At 41.3% G+C, this 20,272-nt stretch overlaps 4 protein-coding genes across 4 annotated transcripts; all 4 read left to right on the top strand.

The window, feature by feature from the left end:
- Positions 3,456–5,726, top strand: LOC8082455 (outer plastidial membrane protein porin). Its single transcript, XM_002458020.2, has 6 exons — positions 3,456–3,680; positions 3,791–3,858; positions 4,413–4,523; positions 4,665–4,754; positions 4,861–5,069; positions 5,157–5,726. The coding sequence occupies exons 1-6, from the start codon at positions 3,638–3,640 to the stop codon at positions 5,461–5,463; spliced, it is 828 nt and encodes a 275-aa protein (XP_002458065.1). The 5' UTR covers positions 3,456–3,637; the 3' UTR covers positions 5,464–5,726.
- Positions 7,480–8,830, top strand: LOC8082454 (translation initiation factor IF-2). The gene is made up of 2 exons (XM_002458019.2): positions 7,480–7,795; positions 7,901–8,830. The coding sequence occupies exons 1-2, from the start codon at positions 7,696–7,698 to the stop codon at positions 8,614–8,616; spliced, it is 816 nt and encodes a 271-aa protein (XP_002458064.1). The 5' UTR covers positions 7,480–7,695; the 3' UTR covers positions 8,617–8,830.
- Positions 11,703–12,756, top strand: LOC8082453 (17.2 kDa class II heat shock protein). Its single transcript, XM_021458020.1, has 2 exons — positions 11,703–11,979; positions 12,097–12,756. The coding sequence occupies exons 1-2, from the start codon at positions 11,868–11,870 to the stop codon at positions 12,537–12,539; spliced, it is 555 nt and encodes a 184-aa protein (XP_021313695.1). The 5' UTR covers positions 11,703–11,867; the 3' UTR covers positions 12,540–12,756.
- On the top strand, positions 16,560–17,569 carry LOC8082452 (17.6 kDa class I heat shock protein 3). The gene is made up of 2 exons (XM_002458017.2): positions 16,560–16,824; positions 16,910–17,569. The coding sequence occupies exons 1-2, from the start codon at positions 16,680–16,682 to the stop codon at positions 17,296–17,298; spliced, it is 534 nt and encodes a 177-aa protein (XP_002458062.1). The 5' UTR covers positions 16,560–16,679; the 3' UTR covers positions 17,299–17,569.

Raw genomic sequence — 20,272 nt, 5'->3', positions numbered from 1 at the left:
CATTACCGAAGTTGTAGGCTATAACTCGTGTGCACCCTGGACTGAACACTATATGGAACCAAACCAGCTCAATCCATTAGACTTCATAGCCCTAAATCTATCCAGCCCATGACAAATTTGAAGACTATTGCTCCCAATCTAGAGCCATCCAATGGACAATCCAAACCATTAAAACATCAGAATCTTTTATATATGATGAAAAAACAACTTTGCTAGCATATACCCACCGCTGGATGGAAAAACAATTGATGTTGATACTAATATTAATTTGTTTTGAGTGAAAAATATTATTATTTCACTAAAATGGTACAGCTGATAAGTTCAAGCAAACAGGGACGAATGACCAAAGTTAAGTGACATCACCTCCGCTGTGCGTAGGTCCGGTTAATTCGGTTGGTTTTGGAGAAGTATAACCAGATTCATTGTGAAAAAACCTAAAACTGATCAAAGTTGGTTTTGGTTAAATTGGTTAACCGTAATACGTAGTGTACTTCTACTGGAGATAATGCAACAACGTAGTAATTATATTAGAAAGCATCTAAAAAAAGAATAATGTAATAAAATAAAATGAAAAGGAAAAAAGAATGCTTCAAACACATAAAGTCTCGTAGAAATACATTTAAATATCCAAATGGGCACAATTTTAGTGTTTATATAATAGTTAGAAAAAATTCACTTCATAGCTCAAAACAACATGGTCTTGTTTAGTTCCGAAAAGATTTCGGATTTCGGTACTGTAGCATTTTTGTTTTTATTTGATAAATATTATCTAATTATAGACTAACTAGGCTCAAAAGATTCATATCGTGATTTACAGGCAAACTATGTAATTAGTTTTTGTTTTCATTTATATTTAGTGTTTCAAGCATATGCCACAAGATTCGATGTGACGGGGAATCTTGAAAACTTTTTGGATTTCAGTGGGAACTAAACAAGGCCATAAAATTCGGCTAACCGAATAATGCCAAATTCTTAACTAAATAGATAAAAATAGTTATTAAACGGTTCGATTTAAATATGTTTCTATGAACTTCTGCCCACCCCTAATAGGGGTCCATGGTGTGCTCCAAGGACACTAAATCGATATCCAATTAGTCCCTTATTATTAAACTTTATCTTAAGTTCGGTTTGGTTATGAGACTTTCAAATTGTACATATATGTAGGTCCGAAAACTTTCTGATTCAAAGTAATCACTAAGTCACACAATTGCAATAAACAAAATATAGGGTTTAGGAAGCTAGGTTGCTAATTTAAGAAGCTAGGTTGATAGATTATATTCTTTTTCTGTTTAAAAAGGTTCTCCCCTAAGGCCTTGTTTAGTTCACCCTAAAAAACCAAAAAAAATTTAAGATTCTCCATCATATCGAATATTGCGGTACATGCATAGAACATTAAATACATATAAAAACAAAAACTAATTGCACAGTTTACCTGTAAATCACGAGACAAATCTTTTAAACCTAGTTATTCCATGATTGGATAATGTTTGTCAAATAAAAACAAAAATGTTACGTGTCAAAATCCAAAAACCTTTTAGATCTAAACAAGGCCTAAAATGCTAAACTAAATAACACCAAGGTCTCATCTGGCATGGCTTGCTCGCCAGCTCTAGGAGCCTGTCTGGAGCCGTTTTGTGTCAAATAGGATAAAACCAAACGGTCCATCCAAAGAAACTCTTAAATTGTGCTCTCACAAAGGGAACGTAAAGGGTGGAGCTAAAAAGAGTCGCTTTACCTGGTTTCATCTCATTCTGGTAGGCTTTGTGTGGGTTACATAACAATAGGGATGAAAATGATACGGATATTTTCCGATCGTATTCGATACCGAATTCGTTTAGAGGGATTTAGATCTGTCCGTATCCGAGTCCGAATATTGAACATCCGATACCATATCCGTATCTGAATACTTAAATTGTATATTTATGATGTCGACGTCTAATCTTATCTTATCCAACATGGTTGACATTATCCATATTCGAATCCGAATCCGACCAGAAATATGAAAACAAATATGATATTAGTGATATCCGTTCGTATTCGATCCGTTTTCATCCCTACATAACAACATGTTTGAGCTCTACATATGTAGCTGTTGTGCCAAATGATTTATCAAAATGTTTCTAGCTCTACCAATAGAGTTGTTTATGAAGTTGAAGCAAAAGAAAACCTCAATAATAAAGTGAAGCCGTGCCAACAGAGCCCTAATAATAATAATAATCAATTTTTTTGTTGAGAATCCCTAATAATAATCAAATGATACATAATATCTCTCCTACATGCTATATCAGGGCAACTTTACTGGTGAGTCGATGCATGGAAGAAAAAGAACGGCTACTTCAATTTTGGATGAGTCGATTTCTAAGGGTCCTATGCACAAATAAACAAACTATTATAACTGTTACTTTCCGTTGCTAAATAAAAAACAATTTCCTACATGTTTTTGTCCGGCTACTCTCTCACAAGAAGTCATCAGACGTTCGTGCTTCTTATTTTAATCGTTCTTTGACCGGTAATGAGGCCTTGTTTAGTTTCGCCTCAAAAATCTAAAACTTCTCAAGATTTCTCGTGACATCGAATCTTAAGGCACATGCATGGAGCATTAAACTAATTACATAGTTTGTCTGTAGATCGCGAGACAAATCTATTAAGACTAGTTACTCTATGATTGGACAATATTTGTCAAATAAAAATAAAAGTGCTACAACGTCATTTTCTCAAAAAAAATTAGAACTAAACAAGGCCTGAGTCAACTCACGCAGTTGAATGTGTTTAATCTGACTCATGACCTGTGCCACCTCAGCCCATGGTTTTTCAAAAGTCCATCAGATGAGTTGATTGCTCCAGTGGTATGAGTCAACTCAGTCAAAAGTCCATCAGATGAGTTGATTGCTCCAGTGGTATGAGTCAACTCATGGCCTGCCACCTCAGCCTATGGGCATGTTTAGATGCACGAAACACCAAAAGTTTATAAGATTCTTCAATACATCGAATTTTACAGAACATGCATAGAACATTAAATATAAATTAAAAAATAACTAATTGTATAATTTATATGTAAATTGTCAGATGAATTTTTTAAATCTAGTTAGTTTACGATTAAACGCGGCACTAGGTGGACGGTCTATCCGCCCTTAAGTGAAATATTTATTAAATACAGACGAAAATGCTATAATGTTAAAAAAAATAAAAAAAATTGCATCTTTCAAAAGTCCACTAGAGAAGCCCTCGGCACACCCAACTTAAAAAAAAAACTGCAGGCCGAGCTGCAACCCGTAGAGGCCCAATAAAAGCCCGTGTTCGCCGAAACTACTTTTCCTATCCACACACACGTGCGAGGCGACGGCGAGCGTCCACGAGTGACGTGGATGTGGGGTCCCGAACAGCCTGGCCCAGCTGCCCGCCTCCGTGGCCCGTGGGTTGCATCCCATCCCACGTCCCGCGAAGCACGAGGAGACACGATGTGATATTCCTGGAAACCAAAAAAAAAAAAAACAGGAAAATAGAAAGAAGCAAGATCTGCCGCGGCTCCATTCCAACTGGTCGCCGCCTCCGCCGCTGCCATCTCCCTCCTCCCTCTCCTCCGTACCACCCGTCTTCGTCTAGCCGCCGGACGGCCGCCCACCGCCAGTCCGCCACCATGGCACCCGGCCTCTACACCGACATCGGCAAGAAGACCAGAGGTCTAGCACGCCATCTCTACCCTCCTCTTTCCTCTGATCCAGTACTGTTCATGCCCTCCGGTGCCCGGGAACCGATTTGATCCTGACGCGTGTTGTCCCTTTGCGCGCAGATCTGCTGTACAAGGACTACAACACGCACCAGAAGTTCTCCCTCACCACCTGCTCGCCCCATGGCGTCGTGAGTGCTCCTTCCCTCCTAATCAGTCAATCACCCATCACCATCTCCTGCCTCCTCACCTGAGCGCGCCTCCCCAGAGGATACCCGCAATTTTCGTCGCGTAGTCCTCAGCGGAGTGAATCACTGGTAGTCCGATTCCGTTTCTGTCTTGCTAAACAGATGGAAAACTCCACGCCCATTTCCAATTGGCCAATCGATTCGGTCGCTCTTGTTGGTTCTCTGCAGAGAGTCGTCCATTCTAGCGATCACTGTTTTAGTAATGCTACAATGTGTGCCGGATCTCATGCTTGGAGTCCTGGATTTTCTAGAATAGATTATGCATGTTCAGGATCTCCTCTCTCTTAATTACTGTGGTTCTGTTCTCCCCTCCTTTTCCTGTACTTGCATCATGCATTTTCCCGTGGTAACACAACAAAGCTTCAGTTAATGCGCGTGAGTTGATGACGTTTCACTGAATAGGCGAGTGGGGGATCAGAATGCAGTATTAGTTTTCTGTATCTCAAGTTCTACATGTGATTTGTGCTCTGTGGTAATGATCCTGATTTTCCATACAGGCAATCACAGCCGCAGGAACAAGGAAAAATGAGTCCATCTTTGGCGAGCTTCACACACAGATTAAGAACAAGAAATTGACGGTTGATATCAAAGCGAACTCAGAATCAGATGTAAGCAAACTTGATAACTCACTGTCAAATTTAAAAAGTTTATGAGAATCTAGTTTCTTTAACTATTTTTTGTGCATCGTAGACTTGTGAGGATACCTTTTTCCTTGAGACTTACGAATTTCTTTTGTGTTCATCTTCCAGCTGTTGACAACAATCACTGTTGATGAGCTTGGCACTCCAGGGCTCAAATCAATTCTCAGTTTGGTTGTTCCGGACCAGAGGTCAGGGAAGGTATGCTTTTTTAACTCTATGGATTTCAATTGTGATTTGCCCAACTGTTTCGAACAACATGGTAGCCAGTAAGGAAAACACTTGTCCTCCTTTTTTGTCTTATCAGTTTGAACTCCAATACCTACATGAATACGCTGGTGTGAATGCAAGCATCGGGCTTAATCCCAACCCTATGGTTAACATTTCTGGTGTCTTTGGAAGCAAAGCACTCTCAGTTGGCGTTGATGTTTCATTTGATACGGCAACTAGTAATTTCACCAAGTACAATGCTGCTCTGAGCCTCACCAGTCCAGATCTTATTGCTTCCCTTCATTTGTGAGTATCACCGTCTTTACTGAACATTGGTCTTGCAACCACTCCTATTTTACTACTATGGTAAATAACCATGAAAATATTAATCAGGAATAACCATGGTGATACCCTGGTTGGGTCCTACTACCACTTGGTAAAGCATCATTCAGGCACTGCTGTTGGAGCTGAGCTGTCTCACAGCATCTCAAGAAATGAGAGCACACTAATCTTTGGGTCTCAGCACTCACTGGATCCCCACACGACTGTCAAGGCACGTTTCAACAACTATGGCATGGCCAGTGCCCTTGTCCAGCATGAATGGCGTCCCAAGTCATTCATCACCATCTCTGGTGAGGTCGACACCAAGGCCATTGAAAAGAGTACGAAAGTTGGCCTGTCCTTGGTGCTCAAACACTGAAATGCTGAATGTTTTGGGCTCTAGGATTTTATTTTCGGTTCAGGTGGATTGGAATAAACATGGCCTGGAGTCATCTTTGCGGCACCATTTTGATCTTGAATTACTTTTTTTTTCTCACATGATCAATTTGATAGGCAAATATTAGGATTGACCTTATGTTTTAATTCTCAGCGCCCTGTTAATAATTTCTGGTGATTGAGACCTATTGTTAAGCTTGTCAAATATGATGGTGATTATTTTGTGTTCACTTCTATATTCATTCATTCGTCAGTCATGTGTTTGATGTCTGGATACATATATTATGAAATTATGTAATTATATTTACTGTGGTATACATATAGGCCTTGTTTAGCTGGCAATTTTTTTTGGTTTTGGCTACTGTAGCACTTTCCTTTGTATTTGATAATTATTGTTCAACCATAGACTAATTAGGCTCAAAAGATTTGTCTCACAAATCACAGGCAAACTGTTTTTATCTATATTTAATGCTCCATGCGTGTGCTGCAAGATTTGATGTGACGTATAATCTTAAAATTTTTAGGGAACTAAACCAGGCCATATTATGTAATTATATTTTCCAGCTTTTATTGGGGGTAATGATAAGGAAAACCAATGTTGAGTCCTTGATTTCAGAATCAGAACTACAGTTGAGGTTTGCTTTCTTCTTCCATCACTACCCTTGATACTTCCAAGCTTGCCGTGTGGTTTAGAGCTTGGACTATATATTTTCCTCATGGTTTCATTGCCATCAGCACTTTATGTTGATATTTTCTGGTGATTGAAGCGTATTGTCAATCTTGTCAGATATGGTGCGCACTGGCAATTACTTTTTGTGTTCCCTTGTGTATTCCTTGATTCGATAATTTGTTGCCTGATATATGTATACCTCCTCGCTTTCCACAGTGCTCGATGCTGTAACGTTTCCAAGCTTCAGTGTATCCCGCTTCCAAGCTTTGTGCCATTGATTTTAGAAGTAAAAATAAATTTGAGACACGAGCAGCGTATTGGCAATGAATTTGCAAACGAGTAGTTGTAGCAGATAAGGCTCATGGTTTATTTCTTCACAATGGTATGTTACCAGATTTGCAAATGCTAGTATCGTGGATGAATTAGGCCTTGTTTAGTTCCCAAAAATTTTGTAAAATTTTTCAGATTCTCCGTCACATCGAATCTTTAGACGTATGCATGGAGTATTAAATATAGATAAAAATAAAAACTAATTGCACAGTTTAGTCGAAATTGACGAGACGAATCTTTTGAGCCTAGTTAGTCCATAATTGGTCAGTATTTGTCAAATACAAACGAAAATGATACTATTCCTATTTTGCAAAATTTTTTAGAAGTAAACAAGGCCTTAGCTAGAATAATTCTTTTTGGCTATTAATTGTTTGCAGTGCGTGCCTCTCGTCACTGTCAGCGTCAGTTGACATTGACACTACCTAATCCGTGACGACAGCCATAGCGTCGGTCATATCGAATAGCAGCGAAGCACGGAGCAAACACACACATGCATGGCACCGCGCGCGAGCAAGGTCAATGTATATGGCTGAAGTAGTCATGGGACCTACAGCAGGTGACAACAGTTAAATTTCAGGCCACAATGTATATAGATCATCTAGGCTATAGGAGTGGATCCCAAGCTGAAACAAAAAATCTCACGTGAACCTCCCATGAACGGAAGAACTTCATCTTCAACCTCTCCACCACTGCATGTGTACAGTGAAATATTTTTTTATTGTCTTATCGACAGTGCATAGTGCTATGGGTAGCTTTTGCTATTGACTAGACTGCCCTCACAATGTATCAGTTAGCTGGTAGGTAATTTTTTAATACTATGGACTACTTTTGCCACATTGCTCTTACGTGTCGTGTTGGTGCGACGAACGGAAAACGTTGTAGTGAAGCAGGCAGCCTAGCCGCGAGGTGCAAAGCGTGCCGCGCGCCGAAAGGCAACGGAACGCAGCACGTACATGGGTATCCTTGCATTGGTGGTTCCGCCAGAGGCCATAGAGCTGAGAAGATCCCTATCCGATCCTTCACCCCCATACCAAAACATCAACAATTTTCTTGCCCTTAGGAAAAAGCTTAGAATGAGTGAGCAGCTAAATTAAACAAGGCTCGCTGCATCCCCGGCCCCTTATATTAATATAAAGCACCTATCTGTTCATCCATCTCCTCATCCTCCTCACTTCGCGACCAAAGGCACCAGGCTCACCATCAACACCACCGGCAATGGCGAGCATACAAGCCCCGGCGGCGGCCGATAACGTGGACCCCATCTACGAGTGGCTCGACGACGGTGCCAGCTACCTCCTCCGCCTCGACCTCCCAGGTGAGGCGTGACTCGTGTTTCACTTCGGCGCGCGACAGCTGACGCTCAAGATGCTATACTTACCTTCTTCTCCTTCCTGTTGGCTGAATGATCAAATAATGGAAGGGTTCAAGAAGGAGGACTTTCGGGTGCACGTGGACGGCGAGGGCCGGCTCACCGTCATCGGCCACCGCAAGCCCACGCCCGGCGGCGGCGACGGCAAGGCGCTGCGGCTCCACAAGACGTTCCAGCTGCCCAATACGGCCAACCTTGACACCATCACCGGCCGCTTCGACAGCAACGTGCTCACGCTCACCGTGCCCAAGCTGCCCGCCGTCGCCGGTGCTGCCGCCCCCGCACCGCAGGCCATGGAGGAGGCGCGAGTCGCCGGCGATAAGGCCGCTGATCAGGAGGACAAGCAGGCGCAGGAAACGGGTGAGCGGGTGGCCAAGGCGGCGGAGGAGAGGACGACGAGCTTGACGGCCAGAAGCAAAGAGGCCGAAGACGTGAAGAAGGCCAAGCCCACGGCGGCGGCGGCGCCGCCGCAGCCGAGCGAGAAGTCGAGGGGAGATCATCAGGATGATGACAAGGCGAGGGCTGACCACAGGGAGAAGGTCTCCCGCGAGGCCACGCGCAGGATCGAGGCAGCGCGGGCGAGGGTGGCTGAGGCCAAGGCCAAGGCGGAGCGGGAGAGGCAGTGCGAGCACTGGAAGGAGCGCGCCATGGAGGAGGGGATGAAGTTGGCGGATGCGGTCAGCAAGAAGAAGGAGGTGATCGCCACGGCCGTCGCCGCCTTCACGCTTGGCGTCTTCGTCTCCAGTAGGCTCTTCTCCAGGAATTAATCAACCTGTGTGCATCATCATGCATGGATCAGACATGTGTATCAGAACAAGAGCAGGATAAGAGATGCAGTGTGCATTTAGAAGTAACGACTCGTTGTATATATATACATACATATATATATTTACTCCCCATGTTTCACAATATTTGTTGTCTTAGCCTTCGACACAATAATTAAGGATGTCAATGAAATATAATGACCATCCTACCCTTATCTATCCTTATCCCTATCTAATGTGTGCATTTTGTTATTTCAAAAGTGTAATGTCACTATCCCGTCCGCTCGGCATCTTAAGTCTTAGCTAATATGGGGCAAGATTGAATAAAATTGGTCAAAGTTATATATAGTGGATTTTGGAGAGCTGATGTGCCCTCGAGTGTGAAAATCTTCTTCTGGTTGGCCATCCATAGGAGGCTACGGACTACAAAGCGAAGGAAGCGCCACGGACTGCAGGACTCTGCATCGTGCACGCTATATATATATGCAACTAGGAAGACGAAACTACTGACCACATCGTTTCCACCTGCGGTTTCAGCAGGGAGGTATGGTTTCGATTTCTAGTTTTCTACGGTTCGCCAGCCTGCAGCAGCTAGCTCCACATAAGGCGCAGCTCTTGGGAAATGGTGGCATCAATATCGCTGTAGACTCTTGCGACAACACCGTAGAGGCTTCGACTCCGTCATCCTCCTAGTGACCTAGGGCCTCTGGAAGGAGCGCAACTGCCGTAACTTCTAATTTGAGTCGTTCTCGCCAGTGCGGCTGGAGATGAAGATCGACGTGGAAGCTAACGCAAAGTTGTTTCTTGCATTGTATAATCGCTTCAATGTAACCGGGTAGACGATTGCACATAGGCAGCTTGCCTAGTTGCGTTAAGCATCTTGTAAAAGCTTTTATCTTCTACATAGGGGGTGTTTAGTTAAAAAAATACAAAATACAAAATGCCAACTACTTTTTGGAATGATGGAATATAAAATGCTAAAATTTTCAGAGTTATGTTTAGTTCCATCCAAAATACAAAATTTATTATCCTCATGAGGGCCTCATAAGGCTCTTTTGGGTTTTTTGGCCTCTTGAGACCAAAATTTGAAATGAAGAATAACCACCTTTTGCTAAAAAATTTTACATGGTGTTTAGTTCCATTTTACAAAATGCTGAACCAAAATTCAAAATTTTTTAAAATAGAAGGGAAACTAAACACCCTTTTAATGAAATACGTGCTTAGCACGTTCTCGAAAAAAGTTATAATAAATTTTTATTTGTTTCCAAATATAAAAGCACACTCGTGACTCCTGAGTCTGTTCTTAGTTTGACTAAGGATATAATAAAAGGCCAATGATTTATCATATTGAATGAGAATCTTTATAGAAGCATTATGAAACAAGTTTTTCCAATTTGCTTCTTTGATATGGCATATGTTAAGGCTCCTCCCTATAAATTTGATTAAACTTTGGATGGTTTGAATGTTTGATTTAGCACAAACTTAGAAGTCTTTACTACCATATTTGTAGACGGAGGAAATATTTTGATAATGGTAGAAGAAACTAAAACAACAAGTGTAGTGAAAAATAGAGTACATTATATTGTTAAGTAATGGTCAACATGATAATGTCTTGGTAATTACCATGGGGGGCCACACTTCCTCAAGTGCACTTTACATTTTAGAACAATGAGGAGGAATTACATGTATGCTAGGAAACAGTAGTTTATAGCACGAGCTTGTTCTAAAAAAATAGCTTAAGTCTAACTTCACTATAGCATTTTTTTTATTGTTACAATATTGCAATTATTTTACTATTGTCACTAATGATACTATAGCTTCGTTAAACACTACTATTTGGTTTAGATGCAAAAAAAATAGCATCACTAATGTTGATCGAGGCAAACACTTATTCCTTTATTTACTGTTGAATGAGTATAATCTATTTTTCCCGTTCTTTCAATTGGTTCTAAAAATAGTAGTCTGAAAATAACAGTCTGCATTGAACATCTGTTTGTTCTTTTTTTCAGGGATGTACCCATCAGTTGGGTTTATTACCAATTTTCTCCGGTCAAAACAATTTGCTAACCATCCTAATGAAAACAATAGTCTATAAAATTTTTATTTAGTTGTTTAGTTGGCAATAGAACAAGCAGAACTGGAGTGTTGTGCGACCCGATGACTTCTGCGTGTGCATGCTACCTGACATGATATTAACATCGATCAACTGCATGGATAGAGAAAAGTGTATTCTAGAAACACCATTTACTTTACCGAAGAAATAGTGTCGATACAAACTGTGTTGTTCTGGATGCTACGTACATGCATGGCTGATTGCCACAGTTGATTTCATATTTTTTATATTGCATTTAATTTATCCTTTCTATAGACATTATTATAGAAACCGGATTGGAAGAGATAGTTTCTACTTGACATTAACTACTCTCTTTCTCTCTTAGAAATTACCTCTTGGGACTGCCTTTAATGAATATTAAGGCCATCTTCGGCCAGAAAAAAAAGCTAGCTAGATTGTGATGAGTCGAACCATACCACTGCAGCAATCGAATCATTCATGAAAAAAAGAAAGAATCAACTCGAGTTCTTGTATTGACTCGTCGTGATTTAAATAATCAGAATGGACAATTTGCATGGAAAGCATATACTAGGAGAGAGAACCTGACCGAGGTTTGAATTTTTTTATTTGTATATCTTCGGCTAGATGGTAAAAAAGTCGACTCACCACTAGACAACCGCTGCACACAAATATGAGTCGATCCAAACAACATACGCATGTCAGATTTTTTTATTTGTATATCTTCGCCTAAAGTTTTTTTACATGTATTTGAATAATTGTATTCGTGAAATATCTTTAGTAATATTTTTTGTGGATAATTAAATAAACATTATATTTCCTAGGAGGCTGCCACTCCTTTTTTAAAACCTTGCTAACAGGAGAAGTCCATTTAAACCTAATACTTATTCCTAGGAGCTTTCGGAGCTGAGAATAAGATCCTTTTCCCTGTCAGATACTTCACTCCCGAAACATTTGTAGCCCCTTCTCCGTGGTTTCAAAGAAATCGACAGATTTTCTTGCCCTCAAGAAAAGCTTGGAATGAGTGTGCCTCGCACATCTGAGGCAGCTAATGAATGTCATCAGATCAATCCCTCCTCCAACGGCCACCGAGGTACACCAAGCTAGGCACCAAGAAGCTCATAAACGCCATCAACGTGTGTGTGAACTGTGAAGAAACGAGACGACCCAGGACACACCGGCAATGGCGAGCACGCCGGCGACCGACGACGTCGTGGTCGTGGACCCCTCCTATAAGTGGAAGTGGCTCGAGGAAAGCGACACTTACCTCCTGAGCCTCAACGACCTCCCTGCAGGTGAGGCGCCGGCACTTGCCTGTAATCTAATCTGAAAATGGTTCCTTCATTCTACTTACCTTGCATATATATGCATCTTCTTGCATTGGTTGATATTGAAACAATAACAAATCCAAGACTTGAAGCTGGAGGACTTGCTGGTGCGCGTGAACGGCAAGCGCCGGCTCACCATCAGCGACCGGCGCAAGCCCACGCCCGGCGGCAAGACGCTGCGGCTCAACAAGAAGACGTTCCAGCTGCCCAAGACGGCGAACCCCGACGCCATAACCGGCTGCTTCAACGGCGGCGTGCTCACGCTCACCGTGCCGGCCAAGGGGCAGAAACAGCCGGCACCGGCAGTCACCGTTGCCGCGAAGGTGGAGGAGGAGCCGGAGCCCAAGGCCAGAGCCGGAGCGGGAGAAGGAGCTGATCGATACGGCCGTCGCCGCATTCACGCTCGGTGTCTTGTTCTCGCACAGGCTCTTCTCCAGCAGGAACTAATAATAATTAATCAACGACAGGCACGTCAGGCAAATCATATTTTCGCAGGGCATCAAGCCTTCTACTGTAGCTTCGTGTAGGCGTGCACACGATCGATCGATCACGCACATGGTTGTCTATCAGTGGATGAAATGTGTACGTGTAATCGTGACAAGATGAACTGTACATAAGCTACATATACACGGCTGTTATGCACCGCTGGAGCACAATAACAGAGTACTAACAGACACGGCCGGGGTAATTAAGGTACAGACACTCTTACTTTGTATTGTACATAAAATGGCACGTTCAAAGTCAGGTCAATACACATTTACTCCTTGTCAGTAACGAAGTACTCCCTCCGTTCCAAATTATAAGTCATTCCAAGAATCTTGAAGAGTCAAAGCATTTTCAAGTTTGACCAAAAATATAGAGAGAAATATAAAGATTTATGTCATAAAATAGGTACACTATGAAAATATAACTAACAAAGAATCTAATGATACTTGGTTGGTACCAAAAATATTATTATTTTGTTATATAAATTTGGTTAAACTTGAAAAACTTTGACTCTCCAAGATTCTTGGAATAACTTATAATTTGGGACGAAGGGAGTACGAGTTAGGCAAAATACCTTTCAAGCTAAAAAATTGCATTTGGTTTCTTAAATAAAAGGGTGACCCTAATTACAACAAATAAATTCAAATGTTCAGACTAAATAAAAAAGAAAACATTTCAACCTTGGGCTCAAAATGTTCCAACTCAATTTACAACATTCCAGCTTAAATAAAAAGGGTAGACGAAAGCACATTTTTCAACCTCCAAGTCGCAAGTCCAATTTGCAACCCTAAACTAGCAACCGGGCAACGGACAACTTTCAAAACCGGATAAATTTGGTGATTTTTATTTATAAAAATAGTAAAAAATATATTTAAACTTTAAAATTTATTTTTAAATAAAAAACAAGCACTTTTAGTTTTTTTTTCTAAAAATGTTATCTATCTGTTTGTGCTCTATTAAAATCACTTGAATCTTATTTGTTTTAAATAAACAATGTGAGTACGACTACAAACAATAAAAGAATAGTAACACAAATAAACCGGTTCAAAATAACTAAGATAAAAAATAGGTAGATATTTTTTAGAAAAAATCTACTAGTTTCAAATTTTTGTTTTAAAATAAATTCATTAAAAATTTTAGAGATCAAATCTTTTTTTTATTTTTAAAATATAGAAATCCACTTTTGAAACTAGCAAGTTAACCAAATTTGTCCGGTTTGACAGTTGGACGGTGTATATCACCCAGCTTTGTTGTTAAAGGTTGAAAATCGGACTGATGCATAATCAAAGGTTAAAAATGTACTTTACCCTAAAGAAAATGCACTATCGATATATAGACTATTGTATATATGAAGAATCTTCTATTATGTTTATACATTTTTATAAACTTGGTACAAACTATAGAAGTTTGGATTAAGCTAAAGCTAACATTAATTATAATTTGGAACGAAGAGAGTAGTAAACCAATTATAAAAGGTGCTTATACAAAACTAAAAGTTTTGCTATATCATATCCCTAGGTGAAAATGTTCTCTTTGATACTTGATTTTTTTTTTGCTTTATTTTTGCTTTTTCTTTCTTTGTCGTAGATATAAATGCCAGGAAGGAAAAAAACTAAGATCTGGGTGAAAATCTTCTGTCCCACGACACAATTTTACGCCTCGTTTGGATTAGCTCAACTTTTTTATAAGTTGCAAGGAGCCAACTAATAGTTTTTATTAGTTGCATAATTAAACAGTTCAAAATCAATTATCAGATAAACTGTTTTGGATTAACTGTAGGTTTTTTAGTGGTTAGTAATTTATTTTAGTGAATCTAAACAGTGACTTAGTTACTATCACCTTATATACTGGATTTACACTCGGTTTGTACTATAGCTACCTGATGTTACATATTTAGATGCAGGGAAGGAATATTTCAACTGATTTTCATAACAACTTTAATCTGTGTAAAGCGTCCAAATTTTTTCTTATAACATTTGTATGAGAGACTTTTTCACTTGGACACAGGAGTAGGCGATCCCTAACCTAAAAATAAAATACGAATATTATTGATGCTGGATTGATCCTGGACCAAACACCTGCAGGGTTGGATGCCTGAGCCGCCACGAACCGAAAAACGCAGTGAGGATGTCACTCTTTCATGGCTGGAAAGGTTTATAAGCAAACTACCAAAAGATAACAAACATGCTTGTGTGGCAAAGAACCAACTAGTTTTTAGGCAAACTAGCAAAGAAATCGTCAAAGCTCTAGCCTAGGAGCTAGGGACCCCCGTCAGGGCAGGGATGTCACTAGGTTGCTCTAGGTCAGCCGGCAAGCCTAGGGCACCATCCTTGATCGTAGGATTAAGGGATGAACAACATGAAGGTTTGCAAAGAGGATAAAAGAGAGTTTGTAGACTGATTTTATCGATTGGATAGTGGGGAACTCAATCTACCATGATCCTCTCATGTATATAGACAGGGGGTGGTCTTATCCTAGTAGAAAACAACTTTAAATCATAATTTCTAAGTTTTCCACGTCTAAACTAGGTCCAAAATCGACTTGGAAACAGCTGAAAAGTCGGCTTAGCTGACTTCCACGGGCTTGAGGACACTATTTCTAGGCTAAAATCTGGGGGACTGGACTTAGGCAACTGGGGACTCGGCTAAGCCAACTTGGTGCTCGAAATTCTGTGTAAAAAGCTTTCAAAATTTATAACTAGTTTATCTAGACTCAATGAGGCAGTCTATAGAAAGTTAGTCCAGTCGATTTAGCCGACTTAGCTGATTCAGCACCCAAAAGGCTATTTTCTTCACCCAAGCTCTTAATACGATCATCCAACTATGCTTTCTGATCATCTTAACTGATCATCGATAAAAACATGATGTTGATGTCCATTATGCACTCTGGACAGTTTTTTATGTCAATAGATATGCAATAGTAGATTACTACTAGTATAAGAAATCTGCCTTCTCTTGCCTGCTTATATTTGCAAGAGTAAAGTTCATCACCGGTTCCTAAACTTGTTTGGGTGTGTCATCCCAGTCTCTAAACTCGCAAAATGACCATTTAGGTATCTAAACTTGTTCGGTTGTGTAATCTTGGTCCTTGAACTTGAAAATCTCTCATATACGTCGTCAAACTTGTTCAGTTGTGTCATCGTGATCCCTAAACTTGTTTTGAAGTCTCATCTGGATCAAAACAGGGTGAATCTAAAAACTCTATATCGAAAAATAACTCAACTTTTTCATATGAACTCAAATGAAGATAAAGTTTATATCAAAATTGTAGCCAGCAACGCTATTTATAACTTTGTAGTTGAAAAGTTTTTAAATGAAAATCATTTAGGGTGTCGCAAACTATTTTTTGTAAGTATATATAATTTGAAATTTAAAATTTAAAATTAAATTTTGTAACGATTTTGAATAAAAAACTTTTCAACACAAAGTTGTAGATCGCGTTGAGAGCTACAACTTTGATATAAAATTTGTCTTCATTCAAATTCATATGAAAAAGTTATGAATTATTTGTTGATATGGAGTTTTTAAATCGTTTTGTTTTGACTCAGATTTGACTCAAAACCAAGTTTAGGGACAAAGATAACACAATTGAATAAATTTGAGGACTTAAATGGATGATTTCTAAGTTTAGAAACTGGGCTGAACAAGTTTAAGGACTGAGATAACATAGATGAATAAGTTCAAAAATCTAAATGATCAATTTGTAAGTTTAGAGACCGAGATGACACGACGATACAAAATTTAAGGATAAGTGAAATTTACACTATCCGCAACATTTGCCTTGGTAACCAGTGATACACTTGTGTTTTCTTCGAACGAGGGCTTGCATTGAGTACCGTGCATGCCGCATGAGTGCCGAAAGCAAGGCACGCCGGCCGCTAGAGAGATCCCTAGCCTTTACCCAGACGTCCACGACAAACTCGATTTTCTGCTGCACAACGTCGTACTTTGAAGAAAAGTTTGGAATAACCAACAAAACACACAAAACAAACACAGACACCTACGGTGCCTCTACGTATATAAGCTAACCTAACGATCGCTGGGCCTTGGACTCCTGTGCGGTAATAATACGACTAATTAATCAGCTCTAGCTAGCGGCAGCAGCTCGATCACCATCGTCCGATCCATCGATCCATCACCGGCGCGGTCGGCTTCCAGATCAGATCAAAGCTAGCGCAATTCATGGCCAGCTTGAAGCCGAAGGGACCAGCAGCCAATGCCGGTGCGGCCGCGGCGCCAGAGGCCTGCGGCGGCGTTGCCGACATCGACCCCAAGCTGGAGTGGCACGACGGCGCCAACAGCTACATCATTCGCCTCAACCTCCCAGGTAATTAAGTTAATTACTGTATTATATATTCCACGTTCGATCGATCGCGTCTGAATGACATGCCATGCCTCATGAGATGATGAAGGGTTCAGGAAGGAGGACTTCAACGTTCAGGTGGACTCCGGCGGCCGGCTGACGGTCCGCGGCGAGCGTCCCGCCGGGTACGTGCGGTTCCACAAGGCGTTCCAGCTGCCCCAGACGGCGAACCTCGACGGCGTCGCCGGCCGCTTCGACGGCACCGTGCTGTCCCTCACCGTGCCCAAGCAGCCGGCCTCCGGGACTGACATGGTGAAGGCGAGGCTGATCGAGGGCAAGGAGGAGTTCGCGGCCGCGGCGGCTCGGGCGGAGGCGACGACGACGACGACGTGGGCAGAGGCCCTCGGCGGCAGGGGGCAGATGGTCGCCGCGGCCGTCGCCGGGTTCGCGCTCGGCGCGTTCGTCGCCCACAGGCTCTTGTCGGCCACGAATAGCTAAATGTTTCGTGTCTAAATCTGTGTGTACATACAGAGACGTGTGATTTATAGTTGGATTCCTCGCTCGAAAAAAAAGAGGTCTTACCAAATGGGTTGTTCAAAAAAGTAGAGAAATGAGTGCGCGTTCATTGGACTTCATTTCATCATTTCTTTATGTGTCTTCCCTCACATCTGACTTCACTTTTATCGAACGGATGTCTCCGAAGGGACATCTGACTTTTTTTTTCTTTTGAATCATGCCGTGATAGTGTTTTAAAATGCAAATGGGTGATCCAGCATATAAAAATTAAATAAAAAGTCATCCTGGTTCTCTTGACCGGGCCGGATAAACTTTTGGGCTTCAACATGTCCATTATCTATGCAGGCCCAATGACAAATAAGGTTCGGAACATCATCAAAAGATGGTTTGGATTGTGGACTCAGTAAGTACGTCAGTGTCAATTACTGGCGTAAGGCCAGTCTCAATACATACTCCCTCCGTCCCAAAATAAGTGTCGTTTTCGCTTTAGAAATGAGTTTTCATTTTTCAATTTTCTTGTTTTAGCCATCTCATTTCTTAAAGCTTTGATGAGTCTACATACAAGCTCAAAATTTGGATCATCACGATCAACAATCACACCTCCAATAGATACCTTGCCGTCACCGTGAGACATGGAGGAATGTGATGAAGTGGATGAGCTTGTAGAAGCATCACTCTCATAGCCATCATCTTCATCTTCACTTGACCATGAGGTGGAGCAATCCTCCACAACCGCCATGTTGTGGTCATGCTCAACATCCTCACGTGCATCCACCTTTGGCACATCATCTTCTTTGGTGATCGCCCCATATTTCTCATTGAGATAACTCCAAATCTCATGAGCGGACTTCATATCCATGATCTCACCAAATATGTTATCTTTCATGGATGAATAGAAGATGTTAGTAGCTTGGTAGTCGAGTTGTAGACATTTCTCTTGTGCTTGAGTTAGATTCTCTTCATCCAACACATGAGAAAAGCCTACATCTACCATCCACCACATTTGAGGAGAAATAAACTTAAAATTACATGTCATCCAATTTCTCCACTGTGCAAAGTGTGTGCCATCAAAAATGTGTGGACACTCAACATCTAGCCCATAAGCCGCCATCCTCTCGGGTCGGTGAAGACCACAAATGAGAGACCTAGCTCTGATACCACTTGAAGTGTCGAGATGGCGGACTAGAGGGGGGTGAATAGTCCTTTCTAAAACTTATCACGCCGGCTAACTGTTGGGTATTTTAAACGCAAACAGAAAAATCCGCAAGCGCACGGATACCGATGTAGCCTTCACCCGGGAGTATTCCAGAGTATCGATTTTCCACACGGAACGTGAGTGTACTAATTAAGATTCAAGATCGCCCAAGGATAACTATATAATTATTTTTGGTGGAAAGAGAGGAAGTTTCCTGAGAGTTCTCTAGTTGATCTAAGAATCAAGATTTACTTCAAGATTATCTATATCGGGACATCAGAGCACTAACCACAGAAAGAGATGAGAAGGGGGCTAGGAAGGTCCGACTACGGTCCTACAAACACCGATCCGAACGAGGTGGAATACGTCGACCGTTAGGGCTGTCACTACCCTAAGGCTACCACAACAATCCGCAGGATTGGGTGCAATTCCAGGTAATTGCAAGACTAAACACCACGTCTAATCTATTAATTACTACTCTAATGTTTCAAAGATTAGAGCACTTGAAGCAAGCGGGAATCCAATAAATAACTTGAATGTAAATAAAAGTATTTAGAGAACTCAGGAGTTATGAGTTGAAGAACCTGGAGAACGATGAAGAACGAACCAGATGCTGCAAAAGTACAATGTTGAGGAAGATCCGACAGATCCGGCTTCTCCTCCGCTCTCCTCTTCTCTCTCCCTATTTTCTAGATTACAACTAGAACTAACTAGAACTAGAACTAGAACTAGATGAACTAGAACTAGATCTAGATGAACTAGAGGTAGAACTAGAAGAACTAGAGGGATCCTCTCTACTTGGATGAAGAATTGAAACCCTAGCTTTGATTCTGTAGAAGAGGTATGATCTCCAGGGGCCAGGGGGCCTTGCTTATATAGTCTTTTCAGATGAATCTGGGCCTTCGGATCAAACCGACATTGATCGTGTGGTTTTCCTTGAAGTATTAGGTCGGTGGAGCATGATCCGCGAAACGTGTCCTGATTGGGCACTGTAGCTGGGCGGGCGCCCAGAAGAGTTGGGCGGGCGCCCTGCCTCCGAGCCCGATTTGCTTCCCGTTCGTTCCCGTGGCTTCTGGAGTCTTCTAGATGATAGAAAATTGTGCGGCACGTTAATATCTCTATGTAAATCCGACGTGTGGGCCTTTCTTCCGTATTTCCTAATAACCCCCTGCAGAAATAGACAAACACCAAAACTCGTGGAATTCTGTCAGATAAAACCCTAAGTCTAGGTGTTGCTTGCATTTGGATCCTTTTCTATGATTAGTTGATGGTTAAATGTGAGCATTAAGGACCGTCAACAAGCTCCCCCAAGCTTAACCTTTGCTCGTCCCTGAGCAAAGATGAACTCAAGAGTTTCTGCAGTGGTTTCATAACTCAAAGATACACATGCGTTTAAACAAGATCTCATCTCTGGTTAAAGTAAACTGTTAAGACTTAAAACTTACTCATTTACCTTTCACCATGGGACTTGTAACCGTCACTTCTGTCTTGAGTAGTTAAAAGATAGAACAGTCTAGTCAAGCACCATGTCTCTTGTTCTTCGATTAACTATAGCTCTGGAGTTTTTGCAGATTTTCAAATAAAACTCAGAGATTCCTTGTATGACTCTCTCTAGTCTCTCTTTTGTGGTATTTCTGGATCCTTACCAAGGCAGTAATGGTGTATGCCTTCTCTCAAAGTATGTGGTATTTTTGGTATGAGGCGTAGTGGCATTGCCTTCTCTCTCACCCTACTCTAATAAGGTTTTGATATCTGGAGCTC

The sequence above is a fragment of the Sorghum bicolor genome, chromosome 3 (genome assembly GCF_000003195.3).
Source record: "Sorghum bicolor cultivar BTx623 chromosome 3, Sorghum_bicolor_NCBIv3, whole genome shotgun sequence".
Lineage (NCBI taxonomy): Eukaryota > Viridiplantae > Streptophyta > Magnoliopsida > Poales > Poaceae > Sorghum > Sorghum bicolor.
This window is presented reverse-complemented; position numbering and strand designations above follow the sequence as displayed.